The following is a 27507-nucleotide window of genomic DNA, read 5'->3' as shown; positions in this document are numbered from 1 at the left end:
ATCTGCTGTTCTGCACAGCATTGGGGATGATGCAATTAATGATTCGGTGCTGTTACATGCAACAAGTAACAACACACTGTGCCGTTGACACTGCATCATGTAGTGTGTATAGCGCAAGCAATGTATCGTGAAATTGCTTTGCACCATAGCTGGGTACACACATCATATAGTGTGTACCCAGCTTTAGCCTTGCTACACCTTATGCCTGGAGAGGGGGAATTAAGTTGACAGTCATAAGTAGAGTACGGTAAGGGCATGCTCATGTAAGTGTAGCGACATAATTAGACCTGCAGAATGTACTCTATGAGCAAAATTTACTTAGCTGCAGGTTCTAAACCCCAGTGGCTTGGTGGCGGTTTGCCAGCGATTTTGCTATCCGCAGATTTACTAAGGCCTAAACCACTGCAAAACTGCAGTCAAAACACATTTTAGAATGGAATAAAACAGGGTTATGGCTAAAATTACTAATCAATGGTTTTGGTGTCATGTAGAAACCACCACCAAACCATCAGGGTTTAGAATCCGCTGCCAAACTGCCACCAAACCGCCAGGGTTAGAACCTGACGCTTAGTAAATTTTGCCGTATGCCTCTTAGGAGATGTATCTTTTGTTGGTACTGGGCACCTGGTGATTCAACCAATTTAGTTTATGCAGTGATGATCATTACATCAGCAGCTCTATCTGGTCACTTCTGATCAGCTATTTAACATTACTGGCTGGTAGTATTTTTAATAGTTAACATTGCAGCTATATTATTTCAAATAGTGGCCTTCTATTCTGACAATTTATTTGTCATTTCCATTTGGACAGCTGCAACAAAGAAGATATCCCATTTAATTTTTAGAGCTGTAAACAATGGATGTTTTATTTATCATTGACTTACCTTTTATAAGGAACATGGGACTTCTGCATTTATTAGTAATATTGTCATGACACTATTCTCTCTTGTGTATATGACATTAATTACATTAAATGTATTGTATTCAAATTTGGTAATTTAGCTTCCACATTTATTATACACTGTCAAGCTGCATCTCTATGCTATTGTTAGGCAAACATCTGACAACCATCCTGTTTTTCCAGTGGCTATATATATATCAGACTATAAGTTTATTCAGTATGCTCATTCTGGGGGAGGGCTGCAGGGTACGCATGAAACACTTATAGGGGGAATTCAATTAGCCATGGGACTTGCGGTTGACTTTTAGCTCCTGGGTTAAGAGCCTGGAGCTATTCAATTACTGCCCAGGGTAAGCCCCGATGGTGCACTTTACATGCTTTCAGTTCACACCACAGGAGGGTACAAACAGAAATCCACGTTAAGTGCACCCTCGGGGCTTGCTGCGCACGTGTAGTCACAGTATGGTACCAAATCAATTAGGCAACTATTTTCTTGTCTCTGCTCCAGTCCACAATAAAATATGACTTCCGCCAAGAAATCAAGAAACATGCTTTCCTGGGAAAGTAATAAAGGTAACATTGTTTTGGGAGTTGATGGAGGTAAGTTTATCCCAAGAGTCCCACTATTCTGCTAGTAAGCAAAAAGTAATTGTGCTGTTAGCACCGACTCTCTACCATATACAAATGATCAGCAGCATTTTAATGGCTGCTTTTGTCAGGGCCGTAACTAGGGTGGTGAGAAGGGCACCACAGGGCAGGGGGCATGGTTTGGGCCAGTCAATTTGCTGTTTATTATAATTCTCACTTGTAGCTTCCTCTTCTGTTATCCCCAGCATCTCCTGGCCTCCCCTATCTCTTCCCTGGTCCTTCCCCATGAGGCCATGGCCCTTTTTCAGGTGCGTTTCTTATGTCTCTATTTGAAAAGTAATGGGGGGGGAGCGCCAATGCTCTTTCTCACACAGGGCACGTGTAAATAAAGTAGGCACACAGTAAATCATTAGAGACCAGACATATTAGGAAGAACCTGTGATGAGTCGTACAATCACAGAGCTAAAATGCACTGTAAAAGTGATATCAGGCTGACCGTGCAGGGCTTGCAGGTACAAAGTATAACCATAAACTCTACATCTTTTTCAGCACAATTGTCCACATATAGCTTCAACACAGCGGGCTTTATTTTTGAAGTGTTATATTTTATTAGATTAGTAAAAGAACAACCAGGTTTCAACCAAAGTGCACAGATTTGTGGAATGAGATGGAGATGTTTTATGGAAGAGCAGATGTTTGCACCAGACATGAAAGAGTCTTCACAATTTAAAGTACTGTAGGTGCATCGATGAACCTAGTTTCTAAGCCATTCAAAAACTAGCCTTTATTTTGCACAGTGAAATGACTGAAGTTAGATAAATGGCTGGAAATAGTAAATTATTAGGGGTGTTCCTTGCTGCACACTATGTAAAAAGGCCTGTCCTATTCTTTAATGAGATATACTGTATATGTAAGAAAAGCACTTTTATTTTCACTTTTTCCAATGTAAAGCAATGCTTTAAACACAGAAAAGTGACACATAATACAGACAGTAGCTTTTTAGGTGCTTTTGTCTAGGGCAGAGGTTCCTAAACGCGGTTCTCAAGGCTCCCCAACAGTTCAGGTTTTAGAGATATCCATGGTGGAGCACAGGTGGCTAAATTAGTACCTCAGTCAATTTAATTTAACCCACCTGTGCTCAACCATGGATTTCTCTAAAACCTGAACTGTTGGGGAGCCTTGAGAACCGTGTTTGGGAACCTCTGGTCTGGTGGTCAAGTACCCATGGTATTTTCAACAACTAACATAGGGCCTGATTCAGAGCCGCTCGTAAGCGGCCGCTCGTTCGCTCCGAGCGATGCTCGCACATCTGCGCATGCGCATGGGTCTTGATGCGCATGCGCCAACCAGTCAGTGCAGTCGGAAATCGTGTGTTCGCAAAATAGCGAGTGCCTGCTAATTTGAGTGACAGGATGAGGCGTTTGTGGGTGGTAATAGGGGAAGGTGCTTGAAAACGGGGAGTGGAGATCCGAACGCAGGCGTGCCAAATGGTCAAAACGGGCGTTTTAAGGGTGTGCATAATTAACAAAGCAGTGTCATCGGCCACGTCACTTGGTTGTCTCTTAGCCTGAACTGTTCGCATGATTGCGGTAGGAAAATCCAACCACAAGCACTGCGAGCAGTTCAGACACCTTTCGATGTACTCGATTAATTTAATAAATAGCGGAGATGACGTAGGATGCGAACGGCCAGGGGGCGTCTTTACAAAATAGCGAGCGCATGTTTCGTTCGCTCGCTCAGACATAGAGGCGTCAACAGACCGCAAAGAACGAGCGCTCAATTTAAATATCCGGCCCCTTTTTCTGAACGAGCGAGCGCAAATAGCGTCCGGCTCTGAATCAGGCCCATAATTTGTTACACAGACATGCCAAAAATGACTGGAATAACTTGTAGCCATTCAGAGCATAGAAGCTCCATCAACTCTACTGTGTTCATTTTTAATCAAGTTTTGAATATACTAAGCTCCACCACTATCAGCTCAAGGCCTGCTCCTTTTCAGCTTAAGGATTTGGCACTACCCCCTGCTAAATCAGGACGCTTGAGTACTGTAAGTAAAAGGAGAATGTAGGAGAGCCGTGTGGAGAGATCTGGTGGGCATGTGGTCTGAGATACATGGGTGGGGGCATGTGTGTAGGTCTTTAGGGCATGTGGGTTGGAGTGAGGGACATGTGGTGGCATTTGGAGCAAGTGAGGGACATGTAGGGTCATTTTGGGTTGCTTTTGAGCTTTTTTTTAATTCATGAAACTAAAGGAAATGCGCGGGTCTGTTGAGTATTGGTATTGGACGGCTACACATGTGTCAGGTTGCCAGTCACTGGGCTTGACTGACGTGTAGTGAAGTAGCATTTAATAGCATAGTGTAAGGTAGATGATGGAATGTCACAGTAGTAAGATCCAAAATAGACATCAGATCATTTCACCTTGTCCCACAATAGCTGCAACCTGAGAGTCTGTTCTAAATTAGTCATAGAGTATTAAACTATGACATGTGGAAGGAACTAGCAGGGTGGGACCTTTTGCCATCTGGAAACAACTGATAAAATATGTCCCTTGTTCACTGAGTGCCAGACAGGATGCGGGAGCAGTGTGTTCAAAAGCTTGCGAGAATAAACATAGGAAGTCAGTCTGCATCATGACATCACTCTGGCATGGTATCCTCTCTCATCAGGCATCTAACTAGTTTGAATTTTCACTGATAAGACAAAGGAATGTGCAAGGGGCAACACTAGGTGTGTCATACTCAGTGTGCTCATTATGTCACATTACTACAAACCATCATGACAGAAAAATGCTTATTTTGGTAAATGAATTATAATATAATTTAGAAAATCTTTAAGGGGCATAGCTATAAATTATTGGGAACTGGTCCTGATAATTATAATTTCTCATTACAGCAATAAGATAAGATATTAGGGGGTAAATTTACTAAAGATTTGGTTTTTGAGTGATTTGAGGTGCGATTTTCATTCGATTTGTATTCGATTTTGCTTTTGGGTATTTACTAAAGGCCAAATCGAATGTAAAATCAAATTTTTTCTCAAATCGACCTCAAATCGACCATCGGAAAAACATTGGTACTTTTACATAGCCCAACACACAAAACCCTTATTTACTATCATTCGATTTGAAATCGACCTCAAAATCGGACTTCAAATCGAACTTCAAATCACCAATAGAGTAGACCTGCTTCATGCTTTCGATTTGAGCATGAGCAGGTCGGATTGACACAGATACATGCAGACATCAGTGAAATGCCTGCATGTATCTGACTGTAAAAAGTAATTAAACAGTTAAAAGTAAAAAAAAAAATTAACATGAGGTCCCCCCCAAATCAGAACCAGCCCCGGACTGTTCAAATCCAGGTCTGGATGACTAAGTACAGGGAAAAAATTACGTAGGGGCTCCCTGTACTCAGTACAACCAACACTGGGCTATGGGAACCAGGGCTGGTTCTGGATTTATAGGGAAAAATTTGCGTAGGGTCTCCCTGTAAATCACAGAACCAGCCCTGGACCCTTTCTTATTGGGGGACTGATGCCACAGCCAGTGGAGCCCTATCACCGGGCCCCCCAGCCGCAGCATCAGCCCTGACTGCTAGTCAGCCCAGGCCAGGGATCCCTGGGGAGTTGGAGACCCCTCAAATAAAGGGGTTTTCCTCTCCAGGGCGACCCTAGCCTAGGCTGATAGGGTGGGGCTATCCCCACCACCCCTGGGCAGTGGGTGGCGGGTTGATTGTGTGAGTGTTGTGTAAAAATAAAAGTATAAAAACATTGTCTTTCCAGTGGAACTGCAGGTACCAGCAAGCCTCCCCCGCATGCTGGTGCTTGGAGAACCACAAGTACCAGCATGCAGGGCATTAAGGGCCCCCTGAGACCTGTAAAGAAATGTTGAAAGAAACACACATAGTGTAAGTTTAATACATACATACATACACACTCACACATACTCACCTATATTACCTCGAGTGGTCCCCTTGTCCAGTAGGCATCCATGGGGTAAAATAACAAAATGAGAAACCCGACCAACGCACTAAGGAATAATCATTCTAACCAGAATGATTATTCCTTCCCGAATGAAGCTCACAGACGAGGCTTCCTCCTTTGAAGCTCCGTGTCTGTCCGTTCATTGGCTGAGACCCCTTTTTTTGGAGTGGTCTCCAACTCCTCAGGGATCCCTGGCCTGGGCTGACTAGTGGTAAGGGCTGATGCTGTGGCTGGGGGGTCCGGTAATAGGGCTCCCCTGGCTGTGGCATCAGTCCCCCGTTAGAAAGGGTCCAGGGCTGGTTCTGTGATTTACAGGGAGACCCTACACAAATTTTTCCCTGTAAATCCAGAACCAGCCCTAGTTCCCATAGCCCAGTGTTGGTTGTACTGAGTATAGGGAGACCCGACATAATTTTTTCCCTGTACTTAGTCAACCAGACCTGGGTTTGAACAGTCCGGGGCTGGCTCTGTTTTGGGGGGCACCTCACGTTTTTTGTTTTTTTTTCATTTTAACTCTTTAGTCACTTTTTCCAGTCAGATACATGCAGGCATCTCACTGATGTCTGCATGTATCTGTGTGAGAACAAACTGCTCATGCTAAAAGTGAAAGCTTGAAGCAGGTCTATGGTGTCGGGGATTTGCAGTTCGTTTTGAAGTATGATTTGCCGTTCGATTTGTACATGAACATGCCAAATCGAACAGCAAATCACTGTTCAAACTGACTCAAATCAAATTTGTTTTGAAAATCGCAAAACAAATCGAATAATAGTAAATGCAGTGAAAAAACAGTGGGCCTGATTCAGACCCACTCGCGAGCAGCTGTCCGCTCGCAAGTGGGTCGATGTTCTGCACTGAGCATGCGCACGACGGAGGGAGCTCCGTCGTGCGCATGCGCCGGACGCGACGAGCGAAGGACTTTCCTTCGCTCGTTGTGTCTGATCAAAGGGGGCGTGCTGTCGATGTTGATTGACAGCACGCCCCCTTTGGTGGGCGTGCCGGGGGCATGCCTCCCTGACGGGGGCGTTCCTAAGGGAACGCCTACCGTCAGAAGCCGGCCCACTGACATCACTAGTGATATCAGTGGGAGTGATTTTGGCTCTGATAGAGCCAAAATCACTCCAGGCCTTGCGGTTGAAAACCTCAACCGCAGGCTCCGGCTCGCAGTTTCGATGGTCGCGATGGTCAAGACCATCGCGGCCATCAAACTGCACGCTCGTATAGGCTGTGGGTGGTGGTGACCCACAGCTATACGAGCATCCAGGAGGACGCTCCATAGTTATGGAGGACGGCCCTCATTCAGAGCGTGCGCTCTGCTCAGAGCGTACGGCTCTGTATGAGGGCCAGTATTCACTGCATTCGATTTGAGTAGATTTGAGAAGAGCTAAATCACTCCTCAAATCGACCTGCAAATCGACCTTTAGTAAATTTACCCCTAGGACATACTTGCCAACTCTCCCTGATTGTCAGGGAGACTACCTGAAATAGCATCAATCTTCCTGTCTCCCTGAAGATGCCAGCAATCTCCCTGATTACACCTTACCCCCATTATGAAGTTGTCATATATAAAAATAAACAGATACACTGTATTTACATTTAAATGGGATAATTAGTATCATTTCCCTGCATTAGATATAAGGCACAATGGCCCTCATTCAGAGCCGTTCGCTATTTGCGTTCGTTCGTTCAAAAAGAAGGGGTGGCTATTCAAATGATCCGTTCGCACATTGCAGTCTGTTCACACCTCTAAGTCTGAACGAGCGAGCAAAACATACGCTCGTTTATTTGTTAAAAACGCCCCCTGGCCGCTCGCACCATACGTCATGTCCGCTATTTACTAGATTAATCGAGTACATCGAACAGGATATGAACTGCTCGCTAATTCTTGTGGTTGGTTTTTTCAACCGCTATTTTGCGAGCAGTTCTGAGTTAAAAAAAATCAAGTGACTTGGTCAATGACGCTGCTGGATTAATTATGCACACCCATAAAACGCCCGTTTTGACCTTTAAGCACGCCTGCGTTCTGATCTCCACTCCCCGTTTTCAAGCACCTTCCCCTGTTACCACCCACATACGCCTCATACTGTCACTCAAAATAGCAGGCATTCCCTATATTGCGTACAAACGATTTTCAGCCGCACTGACTGGTTCGCGCATGCGTACTAAAAACCGTACGCATGCGCAGATGTGCGAACATCGCTCGGAACGAGCGTACTGCCGCTAGCGAGTGGCTCTGAATGAGGGCCTATGATCCCTCTGCATACATGCATTTCCTGAAAAGTATCAGTGTGTTTTCATCAGAAAATAGATCTTACTAACTGCTTTTGTGTTCGTTTACATTTGAATGTAAATCAACAGTCGAAGCTGAATAATTGGCTAAGACAAGTTCAGGTTAAAATTTAATCGCAGAGACGCCATCTTGCGACTGGCCGCAAGACGCCATCTTGAAAATGAGATCGCAAGACGCCATTTTGCGAATGGCCGCCTAAGCGCCATTTTAGATAAACTCACATTTTAGTACATGTGGCGATAATACTAATAGCACCATGCGTTTGCATCTTTCACCATTTCTCATACACACATTAACACACACAATTGCGCTGTTAACTAGTCGCATGTTAGCGAATGCATAGGACTTTGTATGAAACCGCTGTTTTATTAGCTTTATGCACACGCATCGGCCCCAAGTTAACTAGCGTCCTTATTTCAAACTCTGAATACCCACACATTACATATTCACACATAAGGTTCAATAAGTTCTAAAGTATATGATTTAAGTTGGTTCAGTTAGGTTTAAATGCTGAGAAATAAAGATATTTGATAACTAAGGTATTATACATGCTAAACAAGTCATGTTTGGAGTTGTACTGATGCGTATCCTTTTTACAGTATTCCGGTGTTATCGGTGGGGAGATCGCATCATGCATTCCCAAGTTATGGATCGCAGAGCCTACAAGCAACAAAATGTATATTTTAGAAACAACTGTTAGGATGCTACGAGAGGCGTGAAGAGGAAGGCCCCCAGCTGTTAGAGGCAGGGAGAGTCTGTTTGAACCAGCCTGTTAAATGTGCTGTAACAGATGCTTCACCCCTGAGAACCAATGATATCAGCAACAGACTTCCCTATTGTCCTGTATATTCTGGGGGGTATAAATATGAGTGCACGAACGCTGGTTCTGGGTCTTCGTGCTGAATGCTGAATGACGAGGGGTCTCTTGCTGATGCTTATCTCTGGGTCCGGAAGCGCCTGCGTATGTATACTGTACTTGCGGTCTGTATAATTTCCTTTTGCGCCTAAATTGTGTCTTGATCAATTGCATGTAACTGTCTGAACTTTAACCTGAATATCACTTGTGCTTTGGAACCACAGATTCCATGTCTAAGTCTTTATTTATGGTATGACTGCGTACGCAAATGAGCGTCATCCTTAGAAGGTATAGGCAGGACATTAGAAGGTATAGGCAGGACATTAGAAGGTATAGGAAGGTGTGCATAGAGGTTCTGATCCAGTATTGTTACAATTTTATGACACGCCTCTCAGATGTAGCAGTACAAATCCACTATACCGCCGCGCTCATAGGTGTTGCTTTCAAAATCTCCCTGAAATGCTTTTTCAAAAGTAGGCAAGTATGTTTTAAGAGAGGAGAGGGCCCATGTGCAAACTCAGGGCCTGATTCAGACCCGCTCGCGAGCACTATGAGCATGCAAGCGGGTCGATGGTGGCCCAGTGCGCATGCGCGAGACCCGGGCAAACCATCGCTCCGGGTCTCGTACTAGAGGGGGCGTGCTGTCGATGTTGAGTGACAGCATGCCCCCTTTGGTGGACGGGCCGGGGGAGTGGCTGCCCAAACGGAGACGTTCCCATGTGAAAGCCTCCGTTTGGGGGCGGCCCCACTGACATCATGACATCTGTCAGAGCCGAAATCTCTCTGGGGCTTGCGGCAATGAGACCCTACCACAAGGGTCTGATCGCAAGCCCGATGGTCGCGATGGTCTTGACCATCGCGACCATCTTCCTGGCTGCTCGCTATAGCTGTGGGTGGTCACCCACAACTATGCGAGCGGCCAGGAGGCCGCTCTAAAAAACAAGACAGCCAGCCCTGATTCAGAGCGAGCGCTCTGTCAGAGCGTGTCACAGTGATTTTTGCTGCTCTGCACTCTGGAGACAACGGACAGGTAAGTATACAGACTATAATGGGTGCAAGATGTGCGGTGTGGGCCCCCCTGGACCCAGGGGCCCATGTGAACCGCACACCCTGCACCCACTATAGATACGCCCCTGGTGTAAGTAGTAAATTAATCGCACATGCGATAACTTTATTTCTGGGTTCTTGACTCAGCCGCGCTACTGTTCCTGCTCGGTCTGTTCACTGCACATGTGCGAGATCCCATTGTAGGGAGGGATCCTATGTACTTTTGTGTAATGTAGCCCGTAAGCAACAATGGTAAAGGCCATCAGAGGCATTCTGGAGCATGGTAAATTGATTATTTTAGCAGCCCCATAGAAACGGGTTGGGGTGAAATACCGATGCCGGAAGCCTGACAGGGGCGCATAAATACACTAAGCCTACCCCTCTCCCCTCCTAACCCTCCCTTGGTGGTGCCTAACTCTAACCCTCCCCTCTCCGCACCCTAAACCTAACTCTCCCCGGGGGTGGGTACCATAACCCTAAACTCCCCCGAGGGGTGCCTAACCAGGGGCATATCTATAATGGGTGCAGGGAGAAGGGGGCCCGTGTCGAAGACTGCACATGGGCCCCCTCCTCTCTAGAAATGCCTCTGTGCCTAACCCTAACTTAACCTCCCCACAGCCTCACATTAACCCTTCCTGGGGAGTGCATAACCCTAAGTCCCCCCGGGGTTGTCTAAACCTTAACCTTTCCCTCCGCGGCTAAGAGCTATGACGGGCCGGCTTAACTTAGTTCGGGAAGCCGTCTGTCAAGATTCCGACGTCGGGATCTAGATGGGCGTCAGGATTTTGACGCCTGTCTTTAGTCCCGAGTCGAGATTTGGACGCCGGTATTTAGACAGACGGCTTCCCGGACATCGATATTTCAACTACATCCCCATAGAAACATATGGGGACTGCTTTTTACCGAAAACGGGGGCCTACAGCAGTTACCTCCAAAATCTGCTGTAGTCCGCTACACATACATCCAGGGGATCCTTACTATTTACTAGTTTTCAGGGGATATCCTGCAAATATTGTTTGATAAATATGTCCCTAAGTGTTTATCTACAATAAAGATTTTAACATCATGGTTCTTTTTTTCACCTTTACACAAATTTGGTTTGTAACACTACTGCACTATGGTCTTTTATCTCTACTTTTTTACATGTCATCCATATGAACTAAGGGCCTGATTGATTACCGATCGCAACTGCGATTACGCACGCAATCGGATGATTGTTGCATTCTGCACATGCGTATGCATCGCCGTGCGCGTGTGCGAACCAGCCACTGCGAACGGGACTGTGATCGCAGTGACTACACAGACTCATCGCAGAGTGATTGACAGGAAGTACCATTTGTGGGAGGTGACGGGGGGGTTGGCAAAACGCAGGCATGCCAGTGTGTTTGAACTCCGTTGCATGGGCGTGCATAAATTATCCACTGCGCTACCATACGCAGCTTGAATACTCATAGCGTGCGATTAAGTTAGCAATTTCTGAGTAAGGTCAGAGCTTGTGCAAGTGTGCATGAGGCTGCGATTGTACTTGATGTTACCGATGGGTTTGCAGTCTTGCTAAGGATTATGGATGTGTGTAAGGTAAAGTGGGCGTCCTTATGTTGTGCTGCGATGGCATAGTTATCGCAATGGTTTAGCTTACTATTGCAGTGAGACTGCGTGCGTAATCGCTATTGCAATCGCAGTTGCAATCCGTAATGAATCAGGCAATAAGTCATTCAAAGGATCTGAAGGATTCAAGCACTTTATAGGGGATGTAGACATTAGGTTGACATTTACAATATCGACATTGTTAAAATGCTGGCAGGTTGTGTCGACAGTCCCAGAAGGTTGACGTGTGAACTGTTGACATTGTCAGAATGTCGACATTAGGGTTAGGTTGTGGGGGGACCGGGGGGAGTTTAGGGTTAGGCAATAGAGGAAAGGTTAGGGTAGCTATAGAGGAAAAATACCAGAATGCTGTAGGTTCACAGATCTGACCTGGGAGTGACATTCACATGACTGCGGAGACTCAGAAGCCACGCTTGAGCCTCTGCAGCTGTCAGGAGCAGGTAAGTCACTGCTGGGCCACTAAAGACAATATGTCAACATTCTCATGTCCACATGATGAATGTCGAAATTATGACTTTTAGCACATCATACCACACCCATTTATAGAATCTATACTGTCCATTCAATTTAATTATAATATTGTCAGTTGTAGGCTACTGTAATATTATGCCGGTTTATCCCGCCACTTATAGATTGATATCCACTTAAAAAGATCTTTGCAATCAATTACAGTTTTTGCTCAGTCATTATAATTTGTATATAAGTTGTGAAAACAAAAGCAGAACACTGTAACTGAAGGATTCTGCATGTGTATGTGGTTGTGATATTGTGTGTAATTGTTAGGCTTTTTTTTGTCTGGCCTTAACCTAGTGGCAGAATGACTGCTATTGTAGGGGTGTTGCTGCTATGGGGTCCGGGGAACAGGGATATCCAGCAATCCCCTGTCACCAGTGCTCTGCTTTTTTGAGAATTGGCGGGGGGCTGGGGAAGCTTAAAAATTGTTTGGGGCTTTATTGAGCATGCAAAGGCCCCCACACGGGGCCGGCTCCAGGGGTTGGAGCACCCTATGCCGGCTTTTAATAAGGGGCCCTTACTGAAAAAGGGGGCGTGGCCTAATTATCATAGGCCATTCCCCTAATTGATGTTATTAGGAGGCTGGCACGCCTCCAAATAACGTCAGGCTGGGGGGAAGCCTCACTAGCTGTGCTTCCCCCAGCCCTCTCCCGTCACTGAATGGATGTCGCACGCATGCTAGTATAAAGCCTGTGTACACATGTCAATCGCTTTGGACAGGCTGGAGATGCACTTACCCCGTGTTACCGCAACCGCTGTCCCTGCTCAAATCATTGCTGAATAGTTTACATAAGTTTCAATAATTGAAAAAAAATTGTGACATGTTGCCCGAAAATATTCTGGGCAACATCGTCTCTGTTGCTGAATAGACCCCTATAAGTAAGAGTTTTGGTTGCCATTTTTCTGAACTATAAAGTACATTGATGAGCTATTAACAAATATAAAATTGTGGTGATCCAACCTCTTTAAATATAGATGCTTATGCTATATTACTGAGTACAGTTCATGGTATTATTTTTCTTAACAGACATTGTAGGTTGAAAATGGCTTAGAGAAGTGTCCTTCCATAACTTTCCAAGCAGTGTACAAGTCACAACTATTCACTAATTGATATAACGTTGCTTAAATCCACTTGATTTTGCCATGTTGAACATATATATGATGCACTTACCATGCACTAACACTGTCCATGTCTACAAATAGGTTATCCAGATTTTCTTAAACTAGCTAATGGCCATTCTATGGGTATCATCTCCAGACTGTATTAGATACTGGTATGCGTGTTTCCTCAGGTAGATAATACAAATCTGTCCTTCATCAAACCACATTAAGTTTAAGTTAGGGAGAAATTCTGTAAGTATTATAAACCTTACCCTAACCCACCCTCTAACCCACCCCTCCCACAGCCTAACCCTAGCCACCCATCCCCCAGTCTAACCCTAACCATCCCCTTTCGCAGCCTAACCGTAAACCCTCTCCCTAGTGCCTAACCCTCCCCCTAACCCTAAGTCTCCCCTAACCCAAATACTTTTAATAAGGAATGATATAAGGAATATTATGTATTAATAAGGAATGATATGTAAATCTCATGCACACAAAATCCCCCAGTAGGAACTTCACTTTTCAGTGATGAAAACTTGAGGAAAACATATGTGTATACTAGGGGTGAGCGGGTTCGGATTTCTGAAATCCGAACCCCCCCGAGCCCCCCCGATCCGAGTCCGATCCGAGTCAGGCTCGACTTTTCCCGCCTGACTCGGATTCTGAAATCGAGGCAAAACGTCATCTTCCCGCCTTCCGAGTCTCGCGGGTTTTGGATCCTATATAAGGTACCCGCGTCGGCGCCATTTTCTCACTCGGCTGTGGACAGTGAAGAGGGAGGGTGGGAGTTAGGGCTGGCTGGGCTGTGTAGTGTAGTGTAGTGTAGTGCAGAGTAGTGTTGTACTGTGCTGTGCTGCGCTGTGCTGCTGTTGTCCACTACTTCAAAGTCCATAGGGGCTGGCTGTGTTGTGCTGTGCTGCTGTTGTTAATAGGGGCTGTGTCCACTACTTCAAAGTCCATAGGGGCTGGCTGGACTGTGTTGTGCAGTCAGTTGTCCATAGGGGCTGTGTCCACTCCAAAGTCCTGTGCAGTGTCCCAGTCCTAAAGGGGTGCTGTAGTGTTGTCCAGGGGGTGCTCTGTCCATCAGGGGTGCTCCCCCCAAGTGCTAAAAAAATAATATTTTTTTTGTGTTTGTGAATTGTGTGCGCAGTAGCCGCACGTGCATCAACAAAGTAGTGCCAAGCGTGCGCCTGTGTCATAAGTAAAGGGCCGGCTGGCTTGACCGTTAAAGGGTGCTGTAACCCCCAAAGTACACTCCAGTCCAAACCAAAAAAAAAATTATTTTCTGTGTTTGTGAATTGTGTGCGCAGTAGCCGCACGTGCATCAACAAAGTAGTGCCAAGCGTGCGCCTGTGTCATAAGTAAAGGGCCGGCTGGCTTGACCGTTAAAGGGTGCTGTAACCCCCGAAGTACACTCCAGTCCAAACCAAAAAAAAAATTATTTTCTGTGTTTGTGAATTGTGTGCGCAGTAGCCGCACGTGCATCAACAAAGTAGTGCCAAGCGTGCGCCTGTGTCATAAGTAAAGGGCCGGCTGGCTTGACCGTTAAAGGGTGCTGTAATCCCCAAAGTACACTCCAGTCCAAACCAAAAAAAAAATTATTTTCTGTGTTTGTGAATTGTGTGCGCAGTAGCCGCACGTGCATCAACAAAGTAGTGCCAAGCGTGCGCCTGTGTCATAAGTAAAGGGCCGGCTGGCTTGACCGTTAAAGGGTGCTGTAACCCCCAAAGTACACTCCAGTCCAAACCAAAAAAAAAATAATTTTCTGTGTTTGTGAATTGTGTGCGCAGTAGCCGCACGTGCATCAACAAAGTAGTGCCAAGCGTGCGCCTGTGTCATTAGTAAAGGGCCGGCTGGCTTGACCGTTAAAGGGTGCTGTAACCCCCAAAGTACACTCCAGTCCATACCAAAAAAAAAATTATTTTCTGTGTTTGTGAATTGTGTGCGCAGTAGCCGCACGTGCATCAACAAAGTAGTGCCAAGCGTGCGCCTGTGTCATTAGTAAAGGGCCGGCTGGCTTGACCGTTAAAGGGTGCTGTAACCCCCAAAGTACACTCCAGTCCAAACAAAAAAAAAAATAATTTTCTGTGTTTGTGAATTGTGTGCGCAGTAGCCGCACGTGCATCAACAAAGTAGTGCCAAGCGTGTGCCTGTGTCATAAGTAAAGGGCCGGCTGGCTTGACCGTTAAAGGGTGCTGTAACCCCCAAAGTACACTCCAGTCCAAACCAAAACAAAAATTATTTTCTGTGTTTGTGAATTGTGTGCGCAGTAGCCGCACGTGCATCAACAAAGGAGCAGCGCCAAGCGTGCGCCTGTGTCCCATAAGTAAAGAGCCGGCTGGCTCATTTCTTAAAGGCTGGTGTAACCCACAAAGTGCACTACTCTCCAGCAAAAATAAAAAAATATTTTCTGTGTTTAGCCGCACGTATATATCAAATCGATATAACATAAATGGAGGACCAAACTTTCTCCGATAAAAATAAAATAGAGAAAGATCAAGAACCACTTCCTCCTAGTGCTGAAGCTGCTGCCACTAGTCATGACATAGACGATAACATGCCATCAACATCGTCTGCCAAGGCCGATGCCCAATGTCATAATAGAGGGCACATACAATCCCAAATGACAAAGTTCAGGAAAATGACCTTGAAAAAAACATTTAAATCAGCTGAAGAGAAACGTAAACTTGCCAATATGCCATTTACAACACGGAGTGGCAAGGAAAGGCTAAGGTCGATCCCTAGTATGTTCATGACTAGTGGTTCAGCTTCACATGACGATGGAAGCCCTCCTCCCACTAAAAAAATCAAAAGATTTAAGCTGGCAAAAGCACAGCGAAGAACTGTGCTTTCTAAGAAGATATCACAAATCCCCAAGGAGAGTCCAAGTGTGGTGGTGGTTGCGATGCCTGACCTTCCCAGCACTGGACGGGAAGAGGTGGCTCTTTCCACCATTTGCACGCCCCCTGCAAGTGCTGAAAGGAGCACCCACAGTCCACTTGCTGATATGCTAATTGAAGATGTCACTGTTGAAGTACAACAGGATGAGGATACTGGTGTAGCTGGCGCTGAGGAGGAAGTTGGCGAGGAGGATTCTGATGGTGCTGTGGTTTGTTTAAATCAGGCTCCGGGGGAGACAGTTGTTGTCCATGGGATGAAAAAGCCCATCACGGTCATGCCTGGGCAGAAGACCAAACATTCCACCTCTTTGGTCTGGCAATATTTCTATCCAAATCCGGACAACAACTGTCTTGCCATATGTACCATATGTAAAGGTGAAATAAGTAGGGGTAGGGACGTCAACCACCTAGGAACATCCTCCCTTATACGGCACCTGCAGCGCGTTCATAAAAAGTTACTGTCAAGTTCAGAAACTTTGGCTAAGACCGTAAGCAGTCCAGGGACACCTAAATCCCGTTGTCCTGTTGTATCCAAGCGCCTGCAAACCACACCGTCAACTCCCTCCTCGTCAATTTCCTCCTTAGTCAGGATTGGAAGTAGTCCTGCAGGCCATGTCACTGGCATGACTGACTCTCCTATCCAGGATTCCTCCGGAGGATCCTGCATTGCTACGCCTACTGCTGCCGCTGCTGCTGTTGCTGCTGCTGGGAGTCGTTCATCATCCCAGAGAGGAAGTAGGAACACCACTACTTTTACTAAACAATGGACCCTCCAACAGTCCTTAGCGAGGAGGATGAAGTACGACAGCAGTCATCCTGAAGCAAAACATATAACTGAGGCCTTGACTGCTATGTTGGTGTTAGATGTGCGTCCGGTATCCGCCATTAGGGCAGTGGGATTTAGACAATTGATGGAGGTAGTGTGTCCCCGGTTCCAAATCCCATCTAGATTCCACTTCACTAGGCAGGCGATACCGAGACTGTACAGAAACGTAAGAAAAAGTGTCCTCAGTGTCCTGAAAAATACCATTGTACACAATGTCCACTTAACCACGGACATGTGGACAAGTGGAACAGGGCAGATTAAGGACTATATGACTGTGACAGCCCACTGGGTAGATGTATCACCTTACGCAGCAACAGCAGCAGCGTCACCAGTAGCAGCATCTCAGAAACGCCAGCAGTTCCAAGGCAGGCTACGCTGTGTATCACCGGTTTCAGTAAGAGGCACACCGTCGACAACCTCTTAGAGAAACTGAGGGAAATCATCGCCCAGTGGCTTACCCCACTTAGACTCTTCTGGGGATTTGTGATATCTGACAACGCCACCAATATTGTGCGGGTATTACATCTGGGCAAATTCCAGCACGTCCCATGTTTTGCTCACACAATAAACTTGGTGGTGCAGAATTTTCTGAAAAGCGACAGGGGCATGCAGGAGACGCTTTGGGTGGCCCGAAAAATTTCTGCCCACTTTCGCCATTCAGCGACTGCGTGCCGAAGACTGGAGCGCCAGCAAACACTCTTGAACCTGCCCCGCCATCACCTGAAGCAAGAGGTTGTGACACGGTGGAACTCAACCCTCTATATGCTTCAGAGGATGGAGGAGCAGCAAAAGGCCATACAAGCCTATACATCCACCTATGACATAGGCAAAGGAGGGGGTATGCACCTGACTCAAGCGCAGTGGAGAATGATTTCCGTGTTGTGCAAGGTTCTCCAGCCCTTCGAACTTGCCACACGTGAAGTCAGTTCAGACACTGCCAGCTTGAGTCAGGTCATTCCCCTCATCAGGCTTTTGCAGAAGCAGCTGGAGAAAGTGAAGGAGGAGCTAAGACCGAGCGATTCCGCTTGGCATTTGGGACTTGTGGATGAAGCCTTCATTCGCTTTGCCAGGACTCCAGGGTGGTCAATCTGTTGAAATCAGACCACTACATTTTGGCCACCGTGCTCGATCCTAGGTTTAAAGCCTATGTGGTGTCTCTCTTTCCGGCCGACACAAGCCTGCAGAGGTGTAAAGACCTGCTGGTGAACACACTGTCAGCTGAAGCGGAACGTGACACGTCAACAGCTCCTTCTTCATTTTCTCCCGCAACTGGGGCTGCCAGGAAAAAACTTAGGTATCCTAAGCAACCCGCTGGCGGTGATGCAGGGCAGGCAGGACCAAGTTTGAACATCTGGTCCGGACTGAAGGACCTGGCAACAATTTCTGACATGTCTACTGTCACTGCATATGATACTGTCACCATTGACAGAATGGTGGAGGATTACATCGGTGACAGCATCCACGTAGGCATGTCAGACAGTCCATACCTGTACTGGCAGGAAAAAGAGGCAATTTGGAGGCCGCTGTACAAACTGGCTCTATTTTACCTGAGTTGCCCCCCCTCCAGTGTGTACTCCGAAAGAGTGTTTAGTGCAGCCGGGAACCTTGTCAGCAAAAGGCGTAGGAGGTTGCTTCCACAGAATGTGGAGAAGATGATGTTCATCAAAATGAATTATCAGCTCTTCCAGGGAGACCAGCCTCCAGAACGTACAGAGGGACCTGTGGTGGTGGATTCAAGTGGGGACGAGTTAATACTTTGTGAGGATGAGGATGTACACACTGAAGAGGGTGAGGAATCGGTGGATGAGGAGGATGAGGATGACATCTTGCCTCCGTAGAGCCAGTTTGTGCAGGGACAGATTAATTGCCAGCTTGTTTTGTGGGGGCCCAAACGAACCAATCATTTCAGCCACAGTTGTGTGGCAGACCCTGGCGCTGAAATGATTGGTTTGTTAAAGTGTGCAAGTCCTGTTTATACACTATAAGGGTGGGTGGGAGGACCCAAGGACAATTCCATCTTGCACCTCTTTTTTTCTTTGCATTATGTACAGTTTGGGGACTAGTTTTTCAAACTGCCATCCTCTCTGCCACTGCAGTATCATGCCTAGATGGGTCACGTGTTTGTGCCGCCCACTCGTGTCGCTTAGCATAGTCATCCAGCTAACTCGGTGCAACCTTTTGGACATAAAAACACTATTGTGAGGTGTGAGGTGTTCAGAATAGACTGGAAATGAGTGGAAATTAAGGTTATTGAGGTTAATAATAGCATAGGAGCAGAAAAACCTACAAATTCTGTGATTTTAGCTGTTTTTATGCTTTTTTTCAAAAAAATACAGATCCAAAACACAAAACCCAGAACCCAAAACACAGAAGGATGGTTTTGGCAAAACCAATCCAGATCCAAAACACGAAGAAAGATCCAGATCCAAAACCAAAACACAAAACACGAAAAGTGGCCGGTGCACACCCCTAGTGTATACTTTGTTAGGTAGTGCTGTCTAAGGTTCACATTTCATTGCAATCTCCACAATTTATTACAACTACGATTAGCACATTGCAAAGTAGCCTAAACTCCCTTGCAGACTTGTTTCCTTTGTGAGTAAATGTGGGTTTGATTTTATTATGATGATACTATTATTTATACTTCGTTCATTCAAATGACAGCATAAAACAGATGTTTTAAGAGATATGGTATATTTCTCCACCACATTTCCTATGGTGGTAGCAGGCAGCGTAATGATGCCTGGGCTTTAGATCTGTAGCTGTGCACTTTGCAGTGGTGTATTCACATACAAATAATATCCAGGACAATACATCTGGTTAGCTTGGGACCATCAGCCACCCTCCCCCTCCCTTCTCCCCATTCCACTCAATTTGATTATTGTCTAATATTTTTATTGTTGGTTAATAGAAAACATCCTGCACAGTTCAGAAATAGGACAGCACTATTATCAGATTAATGTATTTGCAAAACATAACTAAACCATTACTTAAGTACCAATACATGCTACTTAAGCCACAGAGTTTCCACAGTGGAGACATCATACGTGCCAAGCTTTACTGAAATCTCCTTTACTTCAAAAACGAGCTAAATTGGTTGCAAGTGTTGTACTCTGTTCCATTGTGGATCCTTCTCAATTCCTGGCGCTTTATCAGATTAATTTACACTTGTGTCCTGCCATGCCAGATTGCCTTATTGGAAACATTACACAGGAAGGGAGTTCCTTGAGAAATGTTTAAGACTGGACAATGTTTGCACATGTCCATCCACATGGACTAGAAATGAGTTAGTCATGAGTAAAACTTTCCTGTCAAGACATATAAAATGGTTTTGATAAATTCAGAAGACTTACATGTTAACTATTTTCCATTGAGTACAGTAGAATGACATACCTATGAGTATTAAAAAATAAAATGTATTACTCTTATAGTTGGCATATAATTTCAGGATTTAATAAGTCATTTTGTCTATACAATATAATTCTATATATTTGATATTATACATTTTGTATACATTTATGTTTGTTAAATAACTATTGTCATAGCTATCTAAAAATCCTCACTTTGCAAGGCCGTAAAGTTCCAGACTCGTAAGGCAGATAAATACTTGGAGCTCAGAAGCATTTTCTGTAGTGACTTGGAGCTGCTATAGGTCTGATTTACAATTGGTTTCAAGGCAAAGGGTGCAAAATTGGATTTCCCCCTATGTCATTTTCCCAGTAACATTTACAGATGTGTCATCTTGTATATTTGCTGCGTAAGTGGCAAACCGTGCCACGTATGGCGTGAGACGTGCATCTGCGAGCGAATACGCACACTGCGTTTGCACCAGCAAGTCCATAGGATTGCATTGTGCGATCGCAGTGCGTGCCAGAGCATACTGTAGCGTATGCTGCTGCGGGTAATCGCATGGCGTCATGTATGCACAAGTTTTTAGCGCGATCGGCAAAGATGCAAGAGGACACATCTGTAAGTTTGGGTTGGGTACGGGATCCTGACGGTCAGAATCCTGACAGATTTCTGTAAGTATTATAACCCTTACCCTAACCCGCCCTCTAACCCACCCCTCCCACAGCCTAACCCTAGCCACCCGTCCCCCAGTCTAACCCTAACCCTCCCCTTTCGCAGCCTAAACGTAAACCCTCTCCCTAGTGCCTAACCCTCCCCCTAACCCTAAGTCTCCCCTAACCCAAATACTTACCTCCGCAATCTGTCGGTATTCTGACAGCCGGGATGCCACTGTTGGTGATGTGACCGTCGGCATCCTGAATGTCGGGATGCTGACTATATCCCATAAGTTTAATTACAAAGCCTGAGTACTAATTCTCATGTATGACTAACTTAAATAGATGTAGAAATCATGCACATTGTTGTTTCACATATGCATTTGTGTATGCACTAGGTATTACACTTGTTTTATATTTCCTGAAATATTAATGGTACCTTAATTGCGGCAAAATACGTGGAATCAGAGTTACATGCAAGTCTATTTTGTGGATAAATCTTGCAAGCTTTAGCACTACACATGCTCCATAGCCGAGCACAAGCATCTATGTGCAATTCCAAGTCATACGCATCTAAGTCGCATCTTCACTTGCGACTAAATGAGCATAACTGGTAACGGGGGATTTGCAGAGATCTGCCTGGTCTGACATGTGTTGCAGCAGGGATATTGCTGGTACAAGGATTACGTGCCTACTTTTGAAAAAGCATTTCAGGGAGATTGTGAAAGCAACACCTATGAGCGCGGTGGTAAAGTGGATTTGTACTGCTATATCAGAGAGGTGTGTCATAAAATTGATTTACATTCAAATGTAAACGAACCCAAAAGAAGTTAGTAAGATCTATGTTTTGATGAAAACACACTGATACTTTACAGGAAATGCATGTAGCCATAGGGATCATTGTGCCTTATAACCAATGCAGGGAAATGATACTAATGATCCCATTTAAATGTAAATATATCTGTAAGTGGGTAAGTATGGTGCAAGGGCTAGCTATTTAAGAAAAAAGCTATTTTTACAAGCGTATGGATAGGGATGGCGCAGTCACATGCACTTTTAGTTCTATGCTCACAGTATGAGTGGAAATGTGGCCGAATTGCAAGCATGGAAACCGTATAACAATTGTCATAAGATATGACCTGATGTAAATGCTTTTAAAATGCATATTATATAAACTGTACAAATGTAATATCTTAGCCATTTTGGCGACATATTATACCATCTGATACATAAAGGTGAAAACTGTATTTGCAAATGTATCAAAAATTGGGGTCTATGTACTAAGTACCAGCCAACCAGCTCCTAACTGTCATTTTTCAAACACAGCCTGTGACATAACAGTTAGGAGCTTAGTGGTTGGTCTTTTATCTTAGTTCACTTTATCTCCATCCAAGGCTTAGTAAATAGACCCCATTGTAAGAAACACATGGAATCTTTTCATGAAAAAAATAAAACATATTAAGGAAATTAATTTCTACCTATGCAATTTACAAAATCATATATTTGGTCCAGTAGAACTAAGATAGATATAGCTATAGGTATACACATACATTATATAACTGCTCCTGAATTCCAGTTTCATGACAGTGACATTCAGCAGCATTCTGAATGTATATCAAATTTAATAACAGTAAATAAATTCCACTAAAATGTTGTCTGAAAGCATACATCAATTATTTCATCCAGTCCAGAGCTTACAATCTAGTACCTGGGACAGAAGGTAGATATGAGCACTTGCTCTGTTAGACAAAGGGATACTGAAGTAGATGGAACAAATAGTAGATATACAGCGATACAATTACAACTAGAGTAATTGTATTAAGCAGGAACACAGGCACTAAATGTACGCTAAACTTTGTGTATGTACTGTATATATGTATATATGAAAGAAAGAAGAATACATCACTGTACAAATTTATGTTGCACATTTCAGAAATGATCCACATAAACTTTTTGCATATAATATTTTACTAACATTCTGTGCAAAATGCCTGAAGAAAAATGAGCAGCATTCCAGTACTAGCCAGTGCCCAGACCGTAAACGCTTTAATTCATGTGTTGCTACTTACCACCCAGAGTCAGGATGCTTAGGATACCAAACAAAACGTTCCACTTTATCACAGTTTGGAGATTGCACAGAAGCATCTTTAGATGTTATCCTTGTAGTGGTCGCTAAGTGCAGCAGAGGGACCAGATCCTATCTGGTCTAACAGTGTGAGGCTAGTGATGTGTAGTGTCAGAGCTGCAGAGGGTGACTTGTGTGTGTTTCAGCTTCATGCAGAAGTGAGGTGGAGCTACCAATGTCCCACAGCTCATATGATATGTTTATAATACCCCCCTAAAATGCAGTTACGTAAAGTAGGGGGAGGATTGACTCTTGCATGCCAGGGAATCTACTTCTACAACTAAAAAAATTCCATTTATCTGAAAATGCATCACTATACTGTACATCATGCTCTTTTTCAGTATACTAAATCTTTGTAATGTTGTGTAATGTATATACAGTATGTGTAGGCTTTTTCATCATTCTAAGAGCAAGGGATTAGCATAGAAAATAAGTCTGAACATTTAAAAAAAAACATTTATTATTCTTTCTGAGATTAAAAGTGTATTTGAGTTTTACTTTTTCATAACCAAAATATAGTAAATATAAGATTTTAACACAATAATAAAATGTACATTGAATTATTTTATCTAGGACACAAATGAATGAATAACAGAATTTGTGCTGTTTGGTAACAGTAACAACACTAACGGCTCAGTTTACTAAAATTGGTGATTTTGACAAATGGCACTTCATTACATTTCCCCCTAACCGTGCCTTTCTCACAATCTGCACAACGCGATCTGGAGCCTTGCATTACAAATACTGCTCAACGTCATCTGTTAAACAGATGTAAAAAATCTACCCGTCTGCACTGAAAAAGCTCTGTGCCAAATTGAACAGGAAGAGAATTTCCCCAAATTTTCAGAATGAACTCCTCTTTGAATTCATCACGCTTCTGTATTACTCTACTATATGACATGGTATGACTGTCAAAAGCTGATTGTCGTCTAGAAAATGCTTGTATATGTGCAATAGCATTGTAATATTGTCATCTTGGCATGCATACCCACACTACTAGACACACAGACATGCCTACACACAGGCTTTATAAAGAGACAGTGCTGCTTTTACAACTTCATGACAGGAATGAGTCAAAACTGAGCAATATTTGAAGAGAAAATAGCAAAGTTTAAATTAAAGCAGGGGATGAGAATGAAGAGGCAGTAGGTTAGAGTTGGACATTTTTACTGTTCCCTTTGGCTAGATTTGCAATCCTGCAAAGATGGGGAGGGCACATTTACAGGGGCGATACTTGTGGGAGGTTGCACATCCATTTCCTACTTTTCCTACCTACCTACGAAAGAACTTGATTTATGTGCTACCGGATATCCTTGAGGACAGACTTTTCCTTATACTTAAGCTACAGTAAGTACACACCTGTACAATCACACTTTCGATTCGATTTCACTTATGGAGCCTTATTCAGTTTGAGCGGACCCGCAATACTTTTCCGCCTACCGGACTTTTCGCCTACTTCGCCTGTTTTGCAGGCGGAAAAGTATCGCGCTCGTGCCCGCGTATCCCCGTATTCGATTTGAAAGTAGGCGAAAACGGGACCCGGCGAAACTTGAACAGGCGGAAAGTACTGTCAGATTTGGGGAAACCCCCCAAAAGATGCTCTGACATGGGGGTTCCCTATGGTTACCCCTAGTTTGGCTTGCTGAAGGTATTTGGTGTTTTTAAACGGGCTAAATAGCTGCTAAATAGCTTTTTTGTATAAGTGGTGCAGAATAGTATTCAGGAGTATTTTTTGCAGAAAATAACTTATCCCAGCAAATTTAGGGTACTTGAATGTGGGGGTCAGCATATTTTAAAGTTGTTAAAGTTAAGTTAAAAAAAATGTGAAAAATCCACCTGCTGCAAACACCTGCAATGTAAAAACACCTGGGGCATTCTTGGGGACCCCCCCCATAGTCAAGTTCCCTAGTTTTTATCTTTGTCCCCCAACATTTTTTTTTTCGCCCCCAAATTCAAAGTGATTTTTTTTTGGGTGTCCTTCTTCCAAATTGAATATGGGGGAAAGTCAAAACAGGCAAAAATGACATCATCGGCGAAAAAGTATCGCGGAAACTGACTTTTCGCCTCAAATTGAATACGGGCCATGATCGGAAGTCTCAACCACAGTGGTGATATGCACGTTGAATACCTGTACAATCTAACTTGCGATCTTCGACCCCCATCTGACTAAAATATCGGAAGAAAAGTACCACCGTACTCAGGGCCTGATTCAGACCCTCTCGCGAGCGCATAACGCTCGCAAGCCGGTTGATGGTGAGGTACTGCGCAAGCCCCGGAGTGAGAGAGAAATTCCCTCGCTCCGGGACTCACTACAAAAAGGGGCGGCTGTCGATGTTGATCGACAGCTCGCCCCATTTTGTAGGCGGGGAGGGGGGGTGGCTACACAAACGGAGGCGTTCCTGAAGGAACGCCTGCCATTTGTGGTAGGCACCACTGACTTCACCAGTGAGGTCAGTGGAGAGCTTCCTGCTCTGTTAGAAATTATACAGACACAAAGTCACATACGCACGCGCTCTGAATCCAGATCCAGATCCCGGCTGATGAAACCTCCGTCAACAGCAAAGCAAGAAGACTAGCATTTAGTTTCAGAGAGCCTGCATATATACTCTTACAGGGATAGGCAATACAATAGCACAGTTTGGCATGATTCCATTGGTTCTTCTTCCTGGTTCTTCTGTTACAGTACAGTTCATAGGTCAATTCGTATGGTCACATTCCAGCCTCCAACAGCTCTTTGTGTCCATTTTCCCGCTGCATAACAAATTAGACTGGCTGCATTACAGGATACATTTCAATGCCTAACTCTCTATGATCCATAACTTGCAGACACATGTTGTGATTTCTTCCCCGATGGAACCGGAAATCTGCAAAGACACAGTGGTTTAGAATGACACCAAACACGGTCTGCTTATCATGCACTACACCTTAGATATCAAATAACATGTATTTCACAACATTACTGACAATGAATAAAACCTTAACCTTAATGCTAGGGAACCTTTTTATGTAAGTGTGCAAAGTGTAAGTATTGGGGTATTGAGCAAAGACGCTAGTTAGTGTTGTGCGACTACATGTTTTGTGGAGTACACCGTGGTACGTGTTTTGCAGGGTTGATCATGTTATATGTTTTAGTAACTGTCTGTATTTATATAATGAGGACTTTTAAACTTTGCGTGGGAATCACACGATGCTAAATAATAGCATCGCCTTATGTACTAATAATGTGAGAGATTCGCTATAATGGGGCTGGACGGCCAGTTGCAAAATGGCATCTTGTTGCCATTTGCAAAATGGCGTTGTACAGATTTAATTTTAAACAGATTCTGTCTCAGCCAATTATCCAGCTTCGACCATCGCGACCATCACCTGGCCGCCCGCAAAATCTGTGGGTGGTCACCCACAGCTTAGCGAGTGGCCAGGAGGCTGCAACTAAAAAAAAAAAAAAACGGCCTGAATCAGAGCGAGCGCTCTTAAAGAGCGTCCGGCTCTGAATCAGGCCCTCAGTATGCAGATTTCAAGCTACCCTGATTGTGGAGAATTGCAAGAACAGTTGGCAGTGCATACGCACTTCACTTTTAGTCCGATATGGTACCATCGAATCGGATGAAAATTAAACTGCACATAAGATGCAATCTCTTTAATTCAATAAAACATGATTAAAGGTGCGTACACACTTTTGCGATATTGCATAAATGGGTCAGGAATTGAAAGAATGGCCCGATGATTGTACAGGTGTGTACCCAGCTTTATACTTTCTGCTTCTACTATTTCCAACTGTAGGTTCTGCAATATTATTGCAAAGCTAGGCACAAATTAATTTTGTCGGGCAGTTGTGGACATTTACCTATTAATACTCAAACTGGACAAGTAGACACAATAGTGCAATCAGAAACACATTTGGACATCACCTTTAGTTATATTTGCCTACTTTCCTGGAATGTATTAGATTCCCAAAATTTGGTGAGTTCACCCAGACTCCCAGGAGAGTAGCTCACCCACTTGAACTTGCCCGCTTTCTCAGTAAAATTGCCTGGATGGGGGTGTTATGATGCAACTTGCGATGAATCACGTTACTGGAGTCCAGCACTCCTTCGAGATGTCCACTAACCACAGCATTTTGCAGCAGCACCAACTGCGGTTATGAGAATCACGTCACACGACCTTCCACACTTGCCCCCTCCAGTAGCAAAAAGTAAGTATGCTTTTAGTGTTTGATAAAAACTTTTCCAGATTATTATCACAAAGCACACGTTTTATATACTGGATACTCAGGCAGGTCACCCTAACATGATAACTGCAGCAGTATTAAGTGAACTAGCAGTCCCAGCAGCGGTGTTGTTCTGGTCCAGGACATGTTTGTTTTACTTTGGTTTTCTTTTTATTCTGCCTTTCCTGTTTTTTTCATAGCTTCTGGGCAGTTTGCGGAACTAGAGAATGGTGTGCCCAGGTGCAAGAATTTGCATTGGACCCCCTTTGCAGTGCCCCCATGAGTGGTCCCCCTATGCAGTGCCCCCAGTAGTAGTCCCCCTATGCAGTGCCCCCAGTTGTAGGCCCAGCCTATGCAGTGCCCCCAGTAGTGGTCTCCTTATGCAGTGCCCCCTGTAGTGCCTGATATACAGTGCCCCCAGTAGTGGTCCCCCTTATGCAGTGACCCCCAGTTGTAGGGCCCCCTTTGTAGTTGTCCCCCCTATGCATTGCCCCCAGTAGTAGTGTTGAAGCTGGATTATTGGCTGAGACAAGATCAGTTTAAAATTGGATCGCAGCGACCC

The 27507-nt window shown here is 44.5% G+C and overlaps 1 protein-coding gene across 2 annotated transcripts in view; it reads right to left on the bottom strand.

Moving 5' to 3' along the window:
- The window catches only part of CD34 (CD34 molecule), a 121227-nt gene extending 98342 nt beyond the window's left edge, over positions 1–22885 (bottom strand). For both annotated transcript variants that reach the window (XM_088479630.1, XM_088479631.1), the window contains exon 1: positions 22683–22885. In XM_088479630.1, the coding sequence (XP_088335756.1) occupies positions 22683–22758 (76 nt within the window). In that variant the 5' untranslated portion in view covers positions 22759–22885. The remainder of the gene's footprint in view (positions 1–22682) is intronic.
- Between the last annotated feature and the right edge of the window lie 4622 nt (positions 22886–27507).

The sequence above is a fragment of the Taudactylus pleione genome, unplaced genomic scaffold (assembly GCF_031769625.1).
Source record: "Taudactylus pleione unplaced genomic scaffold, aTauple2 ptg000242l, whole genome shotgun sequence".
NCBI classification, from domain to species: Eukaryota; Metazoa; Chordata; class Amphibia; order Anura; family Myobatrachidae; genus Taudactylus; species Taudactylus pleione.
This window is presented reverse-complemented; position numbering and strand designations above follow the sequence as displayed.